This window comes from Sphaeramia orbicularis, chromosome 21 (assembly GCF_902148855.1).
Source record: "Sphaeramia orbicularis chromosome 21, fSphaOr1.1, whole genome shotgun sequence".
Lineage (NCBI taxonomy): Eukaryota > Metazoa > Chordata > Actinopteri > Kurtiformes > Apogonidae > Sphaeramia > Sphaeramia orbicularis.
The window spans coordinates 20,477,849-20,492,054 of NC_043977.1; the positions used below are offsets into that span (position 1 = coordinate 20,477,849).

Sequence of the window (14,206 nt, forward strand, 5' to 3'; positions counted from 1 at the left end):
ATTTTTGTTTTCATTTATTTAGATCAGTGTTTTTCAACCTTGGGGTCGGGACCCCACGTGGGGTTGCCTGGAATTCAAAAAGGGTCAGCTGAAATTTCTAGTAATTGATAAAAAAAAAAGAGACAATCACAATCCATAAAAGACATGACAAACTCTGAAGCTGAAACTGAAGCACTGTAGTACTGTTTATCTTTCAAATGTTTATTGTGGTCGGTTTCAGATGCTGCAGCTCTTTCATAATTCATAGTTTGAGTTATAGTTTGTTCAGTATTAATTGTCAGCCTTGTAAATCCAACCTGGACTGACTGTACATATCCTGACCAAGGAAAATAAAATTCTCACTTTGTGCAGTAATCTACACTTGGCTTTTCTGTCTCCGTCCATAATAATAGACATTATATAGACTAAATGTTTTCTAAAATTAACGTTTATTTGCAACATAATATAGCAAACTATTACATGATCAAAAACAAATTAATTTTAGCAAAAAAAAAAAAAAAAGTCTTCGTTTTGAATGTCTGGGGTCGGCAGAAATTTATGATGTTGAAATGGGGTCATGAGCCAAAAAAGGTTGGGAACCACGGATTTAGATTATCTACTATATTAAAACATTGTAACCCTCCTCAAATCCCACTTAAATATAGGGCACTCATAGAAATACTGTATAATTCAAAATTTGAACCTCAGGGAGTTATTGGAGGACACAACAAGACTTTAGTGTTGTAGCATGTCCCAAAAAAATTACAATTGGACTTTCTGCATTGATAACTATCAAAATAATTAAACAATGTAAATGCTATTTCAGGGTATGAAACTATAACTTGTTACCTACATCTTGTAGAAAACCACATTTAATTTGGTTCAGTGGTCATTGGAGAAATGTGGATCTTTGTAAAAATGAAAAAAAATGTCATGGGTTCGATTCTTCCAAGTTTGGCACTTAGATGCTCTTGGCATCCATATGAATGAAAATATTTTGCTGACAATTGACAGGGCAACTAACAAATTAATTCAAATTCTGTGCATAACATTGTATCAATGGTGTGTACTTAATGTGAGATGTATTGATCTCTCTATTACCATTTTGCATTTGTTCCCTAAGAAGCTAGCATCTGTTGACAAGCATTTCACATCGATTCTTACCTATCCAATTCTCAAACTGCCAATTCAGCATGATTTTTCAAAAGAGATATTTTGAACAGTGAACATCTTCATATTTGTAAGCCGTGAACACAATGGACAGTGTGTCTCCTTACAAAACCTGGAGGGAAGGGACTTCTGACATGCTTTACAAAGATCCCCATTTCTTCGTGACTGTTGAAGCAAATTGAATGGGGTTTTCTGTAAGATGTAGGTATTAAATTATAGTTTCATGAGCTGAAATTACATTTTGATTGATTCACTATTTTTAAAGTTATCATTGCAGAAAATCCGATTGTAATTTTATTTGGGACATACAGTTGTACTCGAGTCCGGTCTCAGTCTCGGAACCATTTTCTGCTTTCTCGGTCTTGTCTCGGACTTGACCCTTCAAGGACTTGGTCTTGACTCAGGTTCAGACCAAAGTGGGAGGAGAAGGACTCGAAATTTCAGAGCGAGTCCTCGTGATCAACAAACTTTTTTTATGTTCATGTTAACAAAAAATCCAATTATCCATCTTTACAAATACACCTAAATAAATTTAAAAACATATGGGATGTTGACGGGCATTATTTGAAAAGTACATCCCATGGTGCAATGCAAAGATTCTGTGTTCAGTGAGTGTCAGTGACTTCACTTCAGTTGCTGGTGCGATCACAGAGAGGAGACAAGATGAGCGGCCAAAAATTGTATTGTTATGTAGACAGTCAAGGTCAGTGAAGTTACCATATTTGGTTCCTTGTCCATAAGTGGCAAAAAAAAAATCCAAGAACTATAAATACAAAAATCCAAGAAAACACATGTAAGGTGAAAAGAAAATCACTTTTAGAACATTCCAACAACATAAGTGCTGATCCAGACCCCTGTCCACATTCACATTCTCCCTTTGAACATCATTCCTTACATTAGTACCATTACTTCATGGTACCTAACAAAGCAGGTACACTCACTGTTCATGCAGAGGTGGACCTTACAGACCCTGTAGACCACATTGGACCTGAGATTGTTGACTCACTGTAACTGCTGCTGTCACTGTCTTGTAATGAATGCGGAAATTACCAAAAATAGTCACTTGCCAAATAAAGCATTAATGTTTATGAATGGACTTCAGTACTAATCTACATCTGTAACATTATTACTCACAATAAGACTCGATACATAACACAAGACAATAAACATCTCAAAGCATGTCTAAGGCATATAGTAACTCCACGTAATACAAATCAATTTCTTAACTAGCTGCATCAAGAAATAAAATGCCAATTAATCCAATAATAAAAATGGGATTTAAAGCTCTATACATCCTATCACCTTTTTAAAATCAGAAAAATGAAAGAAAGAATCACCTATTTCCTACATCATTCCTCATGTGAACTATCTTAACTAACTCCATTGCTCCAGTGGTCTACAGTTTTGGAGAGTTGGATCTTTCTTTGGTAAAATGAATTGAAAAACAAATAATAAAAGTGCTGGTTTGATAGAGTTTTCAAGGTATATGACGAAGTGTTAGGATGTTTATACATTTGTGTGTGTATTAATAGAATCATTAATCTTAAGTTAGAAGGAATCTGAAAGCAAAATGTATTCTAATGATCAGACAGTGTCTTCGAAGTAAAAGTGGTATTGAGTAAAGCCAGTATTTTTACACAATAGTGTGTCTTGAAAACTAAAGCTAGTACTCAGGACTTAATTTTCTTTATTAGTTGATCAATTTGTAAAATGTCATTACTTTATTTTAGAAGCATCTGCTTGTTGTCCTGTGTAACTAACTGTCTTCGGATAATTGAAAAGTATTATATTTTAAGTTACTTCTTTCAAAATATATTCAGCATTGGCATCGCTGATCTAATGTGAATCTATTTGTTATTTATGTTCTTGTTGCTGATGTTTTGCAGGATTCTCTCCACTCCCTGATGGCTACACTAAGTGCCTCCAATCCTTTTTTTGTACGCTGCATCAAACCAAACATGGACAAGGTAGGTCATGCAAATTTCATTGCTCAGAAAAAAAAAACCAGTCAGGAGCTCTGCCAGGTCTTGTCAAGGTCAGCTCCTGCAAAGTTAAACCTCCTTGTTGCTATTCATAGTTCCCACTGCTCGAAGATAATTTTTAGTCATGTTGTTTCTGTACAGCTGCAACTCTCACTAAAGCAACTTCATTTTACATTGTAGTGGCTTTCATTACTGTGGAATCACTGCAGCATCATCCAAAATCCACTTGTGAAGTAACTGCTCCATTTGTCTTTGCTTAAAATTGAGAGTACAAATAGACTGACCCTTCTAGCCTGATTTGCTGCAAAGACTCTCTTTGTGTTTCGTCAAATAAAAAAACGCTGTGTACCAGTACATTCCTGCCACTTTAAGCTCTTGAGCGAGGGGTCAGAGGTCACTGTGGCCACTCCAGCTGCAGCAGCTAGGCTGATGCTCCGCTGATCTGCCTGCATTAGTGGAATGTCAAGATAAGACCATAGTGGATGCAGCGCTGCCAGCGGGTGGTTCATTCACCAGGCATTTATTCCCCCAGGGTCACATCACTGCAGCCACTTTCCAAAGCAGCACAGTAGTACTTTTTAGTATTGATATTTTGTTTAGGTTAAAATTGAGTGAACTGGTCTTCACAGTTCTGAAATGCTCATCAGTCGTTCTGATTGATTTTGAATTGGATTTACAAGTGCATCAGTAGTTTTATTTTGAGGAAATTGGCTTATTTTTATTTCTTATAAATATTAGCTTTAGTTTTATGAGTAAAACTTGATTTATGATGGCTGAAAAGTAGGATTAAAGACTGCATGTTATCATTGATTAAAGTCCCCATATTGGGCACAGCCATTTTATTTTAAAAAAATTATGTTGTATTTTTAAATTATATTAAAAGTAACATCTTTTTTTAAAGTGGTAAAGCAGTGCACCTGAATGGGGAAAGCAAAAATGAAACTGATTTCACCTGTGACTTCGTTTCAGATTTTGTTTCATTTCTATTAGATAGTTTTCTTCTTTAATTAAGTTAACAGAAATTACATGTGCACTGTCTTAGTTTTTGTTAACTGTAGTACCTCTGGCTGTAAGTCAGTGGCATACAGTGCTCTCTGTTGTTACTTATTAATATGCAGTGTGCAGTGGCTGAACTTTCGGACATACCTCTGACTTCCTCTGTGTCATTCCTTATCTTCTGTCTGTGAACTGTTCTGGCTCTGTCTCAGCTCTCATCGTCTCTTGGCTCTGCCTCTCATTCGCTCACCTGGCCTCAGCCGCTCTAAATGGAACAAGCTATGCCTCTGTTAATCCCACAGAATGACAGGATTGCATGCTCAATCCTTCGACATGATTGCATGCGTGCAAACATACATCTACAATATTTTTGTGTGGTGTACATGCACACTTTCTCCTTGGTCTCTGAGGGAAGGGTCACTCAACAAGTCAACATGCTGTACCTCTTTCAGCTGCTTAAACCTCCCGCTAAAGAGCAGGGTCAAAACTCAGATGGGGTGCACATTTGCGTGTGTTTGATCATGAACACATGCAAGCATGCGAGTGCCTTTGTACCCAAGTGTGTCTGTTTCCATGCATAGTAGCATTAGCCTGTAATTAAACTTACACATTTGGAGAATGCTGCGATCCCGTGTGGGGCTTATCCAGCGCCATGTGCCCTCTGGGTGACAATGGCCTTCATGTGGACCCTGTGAGTGAGTCAGGCCGCCTGTGTAGAGGTGGGCGGCCGACATTACTGATCCTCCTCTGTGATAAGCAGGCCAGAGGAACATGGTGACACAGAGCTGTGAACAATGCAGCTGATTATTCCTGAAAGAACGGCCTCACCGGTCGCCAAGGTCTTGCTCAACACCGTTCTTGTTTCTGTTTGATGGCATGTGTTTTCTTTGCAGTAACTTGATTGTTAATGTAAAATGATAGTGCACACCGTGGTAATTTACTTTCTAGTTCAAGTTTAACCTGACTCAGCAGTGAGAATAGGTTTGTAGATCCACAAGCAGAGACGTATGTAAACAGTATTTGTTTGCAAAGTTTTCTGTCTGATTTATTCCACTGGAACTGGACTAAGGGTGACTATAAGGACATACATTCTGGTTTAGCCCTACATTCATTCACTGATGAACACAGAGCAGCTGAAAAAAGAAGACATAAGTAAACATGTGACTGTTGTAGTTATTAACCCTTTCATGCATGAATTATAAGAACCTTAGTCAATATTTTTTTCTTGAGTGTTTTTGTTCCTCTTTAGGCATGAAAAAAACAATGCAATTGATTTTTTTTATTTATTTATTTTTTTATGAACCTATTTTTCGGAGGATATGCTAAAAAAAAAAAACCCAAAAAACAATTTGTTTGTTAATTACAGTCTAATAACAATTAGCAATTGATTTACACTAAAACATGTTACTGCAGATCAGGTTTATCAAGAGCAGCAAAGTTACAGTAACTGTATGAATTGCAGTGTTTTGAATGATGCATAAGAGTCCACTATGTTGGCTGGTATGGAACTAAAACAACAAAACCCATGAATAAACAATAGAACAGCTGTAGAATAGCTGTCCACTGTAGCGACCACTATGCATGAAAGGTGTAATAAATTTCACTTTTTATGTTGCTTTTTGTGGGTTTCATTTTATTTTTTTGTTCATCTTGCAGAAAGCAAACCAGTTTGATCCTGATGTGGTTCTGAACCAGTTGAGATACTCTGGGATGTTGGAAACTGTGAAAATCCGAAGGGCTGGATTCCCTGTTCGCAGAACCTTCAGTGACTTCCACAGCAGGTAAACAGAATGCATAGATACACACCAAAACTGAGCTAAGTCTGGTTAGATAAATAAGAAACCCACTTAAATGTATAATGTGTGTTGTTTGTGTGTGTGTGTCCCTGCAGGTACAAGATGATCCTGAGGAACAAGACCCACCCAGATGATGAGAAACAGAGTTTGTTTAGATCTTCTCACACTTCATGACCAATCCAGAAAAGAGTTTCAGCTTGGAAAAACAAAGGTAGAAACTCCAATTATTATTGTTACTAACCTTCACACCCAAACACTGGTGCCTTATGCTGTTTTGTTGTGTTACAGTTAATAAGTTTCCATGAACGCTGTCATAAAACAAGAACACGCACATTCAGGAGGCTACAAATATGAGAACAATTACATGAAAGTTAAAAAAAAAAAGCTCCAGAGAGAATAATAATCTTGAAAGCATATGAATTGAATGTGATTTCAAGCTGTTGTCGTTCCTGAGCTGTTAATGCGTGCCACAGTTTGGACAGCCCCAACAGTGACTCATGTCCCAAGGATTTTTCTGGCCGGTTGTGGTCGATCCGCCGCTCTCCTGTTGACGACCACAGAGTTACACGGCTTCTCCTAAACTCTGCCACCAACAAGGGTTACTGTAAACTGTGACCCACTGCAGTGGGTTTACAGTAACCATGAGGCAGCCTTGTTGTTGCAAAAAGAGTCATAACCTCTTAACAAGCAGAGCTGCTGACAAGGAGGCGATAAAACTGAACAAAAGTTACAGAAAAATCAAATCTTGTACATTCCTCTTACCAAAGTTATGATCTTTTACTTATTTATTCGTCTTTTACCTCCGTGGCTTCGCATTCCTTTTCTGTTTTCTCTGTCTTTATTTCCAGTAATCATCAACTCCCCCTCAGAAAAGCTTCTTTCTTTCACTGCTTTCCTCGCTGAATGATTAACCTTAATGACTTGTTTGGTCTGGAGAACGCAAAAAGCTTCACTTCATGCCGAGCTCAGCAGGGCAGACACAGCGGATAAAAATAAGACTGTTTTTATGGGGTTTTCTTTCAATCAGCTAAATCCACATTTGTCCCACTGTTACTTCCTGCTCTAAGTTGCGGGTTCCTGCATGGCTGTTAAATCTCGGAGATGTTTCAGATTCGTTTGGTTCCCGTTTGGATGGGTTTTGCTGTAATGCCTACATTCGGTTGGCACACTGTGAGTAAAGTCAGCCTGCACACATGGGACGCTGACATGCGCTATATGTCAAAACCAAAAAATGTTTCATGGGAGCACATGTTGTTTCTTAATGAACATATATCCCACATGTAACCGCAGATTTCAGTCTCACTACGCACCCCACATGTTAAAATCAACGCTTCAGGGGGTGAAACATTTGGCCGAGTGTCTGTAACGACTTCTCTTCTAACAGAGGCCGAAAAGAGGCAAGAACCCCAAAAAACACATGGAGACGCTGACTTTACAGAGCGTGTTATTCTGTGCACGTGCTTTTGTTTTTGGTGGGAGCGTGGTATTTTCGGGCTCAGGGAAATGTAGAGTGGGTTGTGGGAAGGAGGGAGACAGAGGGGGCTACATTTCCTTTGGAGAAACAATCTGCTGGTAATTACATACATGCTGATTGTGTTCAGAGGAAATGTGTGCCCAGAATTAGGGGCTCGGGTGACATTGCACGGATGGGTGTGGTGTGTGTGTGTGTGTGTGGTGTGTGTGTGTTGAGCCATTTGTTTTACAGACGAAGGAAAGGATGTGACAAAGAGGAAGCTTCCTCCTCTCACAGACTTCCAGAGGCAGACAGGGCTGCAGCTGTGGGATCCTTTGATTAGTGGAACATCTGGGACACACATATATAAACACACACACACACACACGCACACACACATCCACTCATAGCTCTTAGCTGTTGATCCTGAAGGCCACTAACAGATACAGCATTATCTCATAATCCCAGATATACCCTGATTGATTCCCTGAGCCTGCTAAAGTGGCCAAACAGATGGAATCTGATTGATTATCATATTATTTCTGTGTGCTTATTTCAGCACAGATGTGGGATGATAAGAGTCTTTGGAATGAGCCGTGCCTTACATTCTACTGTGTCTTGGTGCTTAATGTCTAAAAAAGTCAGACCAAACTTTTCAAAAAGTCAGCAGGAGCCAGGGAAGGGTTAACTAAACTCTTTCTCCTTCCTTCCTAAGAGCAAGATGGGTGTGGCTTGGGATCTGGACAGCCGCCACCATCCCTCCCCCTCATCCCTCCATCCCTCCTCTCTCTACCTCTCCACTCCCCTCCCCCTCCCTCTCCCTCTCCCTGTGCCTTTCTCTGCCTGTGCACGTCAGTCGAGCTAACCAATGCAGCGGTAGCAGCAGCACTAGGGATATGCTCAGAAAGGACGCCTGAACACAATGAGGCTCTGCAGCAGCGGCGTTAGCAGCAACACTGCAGTCCTGGTGCCAGTTTTCCTTCTGCTCTGCTCTGCAGTCAGGAAGAGCAGCTAACCTGCTAGCCTCAGCTGCACGACAGCTTCCTTCGCAGTGGGCACAGGGTGCTGCCAACAGAAAACAGGGGGCCCTTCACATCTCTGTGGGCCCTCTTTTGCAGCCTGACTAAGAAGAGGAACTAACCCATCCCATTTCCTCTCTCCCCCCCCTACACTCCCCCCAACCTCCCTGTCTGTGCGTCTCTGTCTCTGTCACGCCGTGGCGTTGCTCGTCCCGCAGGTGTTCTTGAAGGAGGCCCTGGAGCAAAGGCTGGAGAAGGAGAGGGAAGAGGTGCGGCGCAGGGCTGGCATGGTGATCCGCGCCCACATCCTCAGCTATGTGGCAAGGTGAGTGGTGGAGGAGGGGGGAGGAGGGGGGAGGAGGGGTGACAGGCTGAGTGGCAGTGACAGTTGTCAGTGTTTGTTTTGTAATAGAGGTGTACAGCCTGTGTGTGCAGGGGAGGGGGGATTATGTGTATATGATCACAGCTTTGCACATGCGTTTACCTTTTTGTCTCTGCATGCATTTGTGTTCTGCTGGTTTGTCTGCAGTGCCAGAGTTTATAGACTTCCTTCTTGAGGAATAAAAGTATAGCTGATACTCTCACTTAATTACCTGTACAGTATCTGTAACAAACTCATACTTTGCAGCCAACGGAGCTTTACTTTCAAAACTAATGGAGTGCCAAAACTTTTCAAAACAGATCAAGTATGCCAGAATAAATCACAAACTGCTGTATAACATAATCATTAATCTTTATTTGGATCTCTATTAGCTGCCACCTGCTTGCATCTTCACATTACATATAAGAAAACAGCATAAAACAATAATAATAAGTCTCACTAAGAGCATGTTCAAGACAGATGGAAGCCAAGTAAATGTCACAACATATCAGTTATGTCAGTTCATCCATGTGGTTTACTGCTGATGTTTTTTTGTAATAGTCTTAAAACTTGTCCCACAATTGTTGATAACTTGTTTCTCATTGTGTTGGCTCAATACAATACAGACCTGAATACTGCATGTGATGAAATATTACAAGAGATATTTAATAGAATGGTGCAAAATATATTTACCCTCAAAGATATGGCCACCAGCAACCAAAAGCATCTACTGATCTAAAATGTTTAATAACTTTTGAACCACGTACTCTATTAATACATTGAAATAATTCAGGTAAAATGCAGGTTTTCAGCTTTCCAGTAGCATCAGATATATCTTTTTTGGACATTCAGAGAGTCAGAAAACACAGTCATCTTCTGCAATATAGATTCACCAAATAAAACCCATGTAGTTTGACCTTGACTCTTGTTGACTCTTAATCACTTAAATGTAGACCACTAGTTCTAGGTCTTCAAGGGTTAATATGATTTTGCCAGTCATAAAGAGAGATAATGAACAGTAGAAGGAAAAGGGGTTATGCACTTTGGACAAAGAGCATGAATCTTTAGTTTGTTTTTACCTACTTTTTAATTTGGTCCGACAGTCACAACCTCCATGACTTTGTTGGTTTAAGTATCGACACAGGCAGACACCCCTAGGCGTGTAATCTTACTGTGCTCCACCTGCGTGCTGCTATATACGAGGTCACATACAGTACTCCCGCTGGGAGAGGATAATGGGACTGATGACAGTGTTCAGGTTCTGGGCTCCCTTCAGAGCGTCCAATACTAAAGAGAGAGGCTCGGGAAGTTCCCCAAAGACACAAGTTCCTTTGTATTATTATGTGTAACATTATCTCCGCTCAGAGTGTGTCCTGAGACTAGTCAGAGACCATGCAGTGATTACTGTGGCGACTAGGCCAGGCTAAGGGTCAGAGAGTCACAGCATTGTGTGTGGTCCGCAGAGAGTCACGTGTGTTTGTGTGTGTGCATGTTTATATGTGTGTGTATTCAACTCATGTGCAGCATGTGGGTGATGGGGCTTAGGTCACACAGCTAAACACAGCAGCCACACTGCCACAATGGAACAGCACCAGCTCATCAGACTCTAAACATTGCGGAGTTGAGCATACAGGGTTTTTTTTTCCCAGTGTGCTTATTTAGACAGGGGACACCAGTAGGCGATGCAAGAAGGTGATGTGCAGCATCACAAATATGCCTGTTGTGATGCAAAATGTTCTTGTGTCAGTTTCCAGAGGGGTGACGCACATACGTGAGGTCTTGTGCAAATGACGCAGCAGGAACATTTCAACTAAAGGTTGAACTAATGTGTTTCAGTGGTTCACCCATCATCACCTTTTTTTTAGAGTTCGTGAAATACCACATAAACAACGAAACCCTTTGCTTCCCTTTACTTGTATTCTTTAACACTTTCATGCATAGTGGTCACTACAGTGGACAGTTATTCTACAGCTGTTCTCTTGTATATTCATGGGTTTTGTTGTTTTAGTTCCATATCAGCCAACACAGTGGACACTTATGCATCATCCCATACACTGACATTCATACCATTACTGTAACTTTTGCTGTTCTTGATAAACCTGATCTGCAGTTACATGTTTCAGTGTAAATCAATTTGTTAGACAAAGAGTTGTTTTTTTTGCACATTATCTCCATGAAGAGAGTAATAACTAGCATTAGAATATGTTAAAATGTGAGAAAACATCAGATTTTATTTCAATGTTTTCATATCACTTTCTGAGTTTTAAACATGTTCCTTTACTTCAAAAATTAAATGCATAGACATTTTTGTAACTCCATGAAAAAAAAAAAATAGATCACATTGTTTTTTTTTATGCCTATGGAGGAATAAAAACACTCAAGAAAAAATCTTAACTAAGATTCTCATAATTAATGCATGAAAGGGTTAAAATGAGGTGGAACCTGCATATGAAGTTGTATAGTGAGATATACAGTTAGATATTCAGCATTGAGTGTGTTGTATTTATGTGTATCCTATTGTCATTTCTCTTTTCCCTATCACCATAGATATTAATATGCATGTGTGATTTTCTTCTCAGGAAACAATATAAGAGGGTTTTGTCCAGCGTCGTCACCATCCAGAAGAACTACCGCGCTCACTTTTGGAGACGCGTCTTCTTGCGCCTACGCTTCGCCACCATCATCCTGCAGAAACATCAGAGAGGCAGGCAGGCCCGATCCCTGTATCACCAGCTCAAGGAGGAGAAACAGAAGCGAGAAGAAGAGGAAAAGAGGAGGAGAGAAGAGGAGGAGAGGAGGCGATTAGAGGAGGAGGAGGAGAGGAGGAGACTGGAGGAGGAGAGGAGGCTACAGGAGGAGGAGGAGGAGAGGAGAAGGAGAGAAGAGGAAGAGGAGAAGCAGAGGCTGATGGAGGAGGAGCTAGAGAGGAGGAAGGAGGAGGAGCTGAGACTGATGAAGGAGAAAGAGGAGGAGCAGAGGATGGCAACCAAACAGGACAGCAAAAGGTATTTAAGATTCTTTATGTTGTAAGTGCAAACATGGATTATTCTGGGTTTCAAGTTGGGTTTGATTTCAGTTTTTCAGCTTTATATGTGCATATGCAGTTTTTTTGTTTATTGTATAAAATGTAGGATAATGTATGTATGTATTTATTTATTTACTTATTAATGTATTTGATAGGGACAATGGACCTTAATGAACATCTGTATTGAACATCAGGTGTAAATATGCCAGATTATAGTGAAAATTCTAATTTGCATCTATAGGTAACAAAAACATCACAATTAAAACTTTAAAATCGAACAATAAAAGTACAACACATTAAAAAGTTAAAAGATAAAAATGATCATGAAGATGGGATATGTGGAGTATGCTCTTACTCAGAATGGTATATTGTGTGTATTTTGTCCAAAAATGGTGGAAGAAAAGATACTTGCAGAAACAGTGTTTATTACAAATAGAACTAGTCTATTACTTTGTCTTTATCATTCTTCTTAGCTATCAGGACAGAGTAACTCACAGTCAACTAAATAAATCATGTTTAGTTTTTTTTTTCTTTTTTATTAGTTCTTTTTTATAGTTCTATTGACTGAATTATTTGTTCTATCTATAATGACCGTGATTTAACTTCTAATGCTTCTTGTCTCTTTAGGAACTCACTGGTGCTCAATGGTGCTTGTCAGAAGGTACATCCTTCTATGTAAAGTACAATAACATGTAGTCACATCACAAGCTAAATTATACAGTACATTTATAGTATTATAGTACATACATGTTGCAACAGGAGGAAGTAACTTTTATTTTCTCCTCTATCTCCTCCTGTCTGCAGAAGGAGCTGTCCCAGACTCTGTCCTACAGTCACACCTCAGAGGAAGAAAGCCGTCAGATGGAGGAGATCCTGCGGTTGGAGAGGGAGATTGAGCGTTTACAGAAACAGCAGGAAGACGGCGTTTCCCTTCTTGGAGACGTTTCCCGCGAGGAGCTTCGACAGATGAGGGACGCCGAGATTTACAGACTGGAGAAAGAGGCTTCCCGTGTGGCCACTGAGTTCCTGGAGCTGCTGGACTTTGGTGGTTTAGAGCCGTCCCTGTCTAGTGAGGAAAACCTCCATGACCCGACTGAATCTACTGCTCCTCTGGCTGAGGAGGAGGTAGACGAGGGTTTCCATGCTGAGGATGAATGCATTCCTTTGCCTGACTTCCCTCCTCCAGCTGCAGTTCCTCTGGATACGGAAGTATTCCAAAGTGTCCCCCCTCCTCCACCTGCTTTTGCAGAAGGACAAGTGGTCGCTCCATCCCTGGCCTCCTCCCCTGCACAAGCAAAACTCCCCCCAGTTACTCCCAACGGACTGAATCACACCCCTATTCTCGCAGCCACCCACAGCTCGGGCCTCCCTCCTCCTGAGGTCACGAATGGAGACCGGCGCTCGTATCCAAAAGCCAGCAGGGGGTCGGACTTTGAGCCGGTGTGCGAGGAGCCGTCCCAGTCCAACCTGCCGGACACAGAGTCGGATTATGACCAGGAGGAGTTCGAGGAGGCTCATGGGAGCTCAGGTGCTAGCACTAATGATGGGCATATCACAGATGAGGAGGTGTTACGGAAATCCTCCTGCACCCAAAACAGCCTGGACTCCTTCAGAGGCAGCTCAGACTCGGTGAGAACGAATGGGTTGGGCGTTGTTTTGGAGTTAGATTCCAAACATGTTACTTCACAACAGACCAGAGAGAAAATATCACTGCATATGGCAACAGGGAAATTTCAAAGATATTACCAACATTTAATATGTATCCATGGAAGGGTGAAAAAGTCAATGATATTCCACAGAGTATTTATACAGTAAACATTCACCTATACAGACATAGTCAAACAGCTGTATATGTGTACATTATACTTCCTTAAAGTTCACAAAGTTAATCCTGTGTGTGTTTTAGCCACAGACTGCCTCTACATGTGTTTACAGTCTATGGTTTGAGCCTGAATTCCTTCTTAACATATGTCAAAAGGCTCATATTATGTTAGAATCACAGCCAAACACTGTTGCAGTTGTTTGTTTTGGCTCCGCTGAAGAGCATGTAAATCTGTGCTGAGATACTGCTTGTCAAGCACAAAGCTCTGACCTAACTCTGAGATCAGCAAAATGTCAAAGAGAACAGAGAGAACGTGTGTCTGTGTGTGTGCAAATACTTGTTTTAGCATAACATCGGCATTGCTTGACAATATACACTGCAAAAATCAAAATGTTACCAAGTGTATTTTTCTCATTTCCAATCCAAATATCTCATCACACTTAAAATAAGACATAATCACCTAAAGAGTAACTTTTCAGTGAAATATAAGAACTTATTTTTAGACAATAGATCTTGAAAATCTTACTTCGAGAAATCTTACCAAGATAATTTTCACTTGTTCCATTGGCAGATTTTGTTGTTTCATTCAAGATATTTTTGCCT

The 14,206-nt window shown here is 40.4% G+C and overlaps 1 protein-coding gene across 1 annotated transcript in view; it reads left to right on the forward strand.

The window, feature by feature from the left end:
• The window catches only part of myo10l3 (myosin X, like 3), a 100,110-nt gene that overhangs the window by 69,029 nt on the left and 16,875 nt on the right, over positions 1-14,206 (forward strand). Inside the window, 8 exon segments of the mRNA XM_030124661.1 lie at positions 3,036-3,116; positions 5,784-5,908; positions 6,019-6,070; positions 6,072-6,134; positions 8,614-8,720; positions 11,336-11,761; positions 12,409-12,442; positions 12,586-13,410. Coding sequence (XP_029980521.1) covers positions 3,036-3,116; positions 5,784-5,908; positions 6,019-6,070; positions 6,072-6,134; positions 8,614-8,720; positions 11,336-11,761; positions 12,409-12,442; positions 12,586-13,410 — 1,713 coding nt within the window.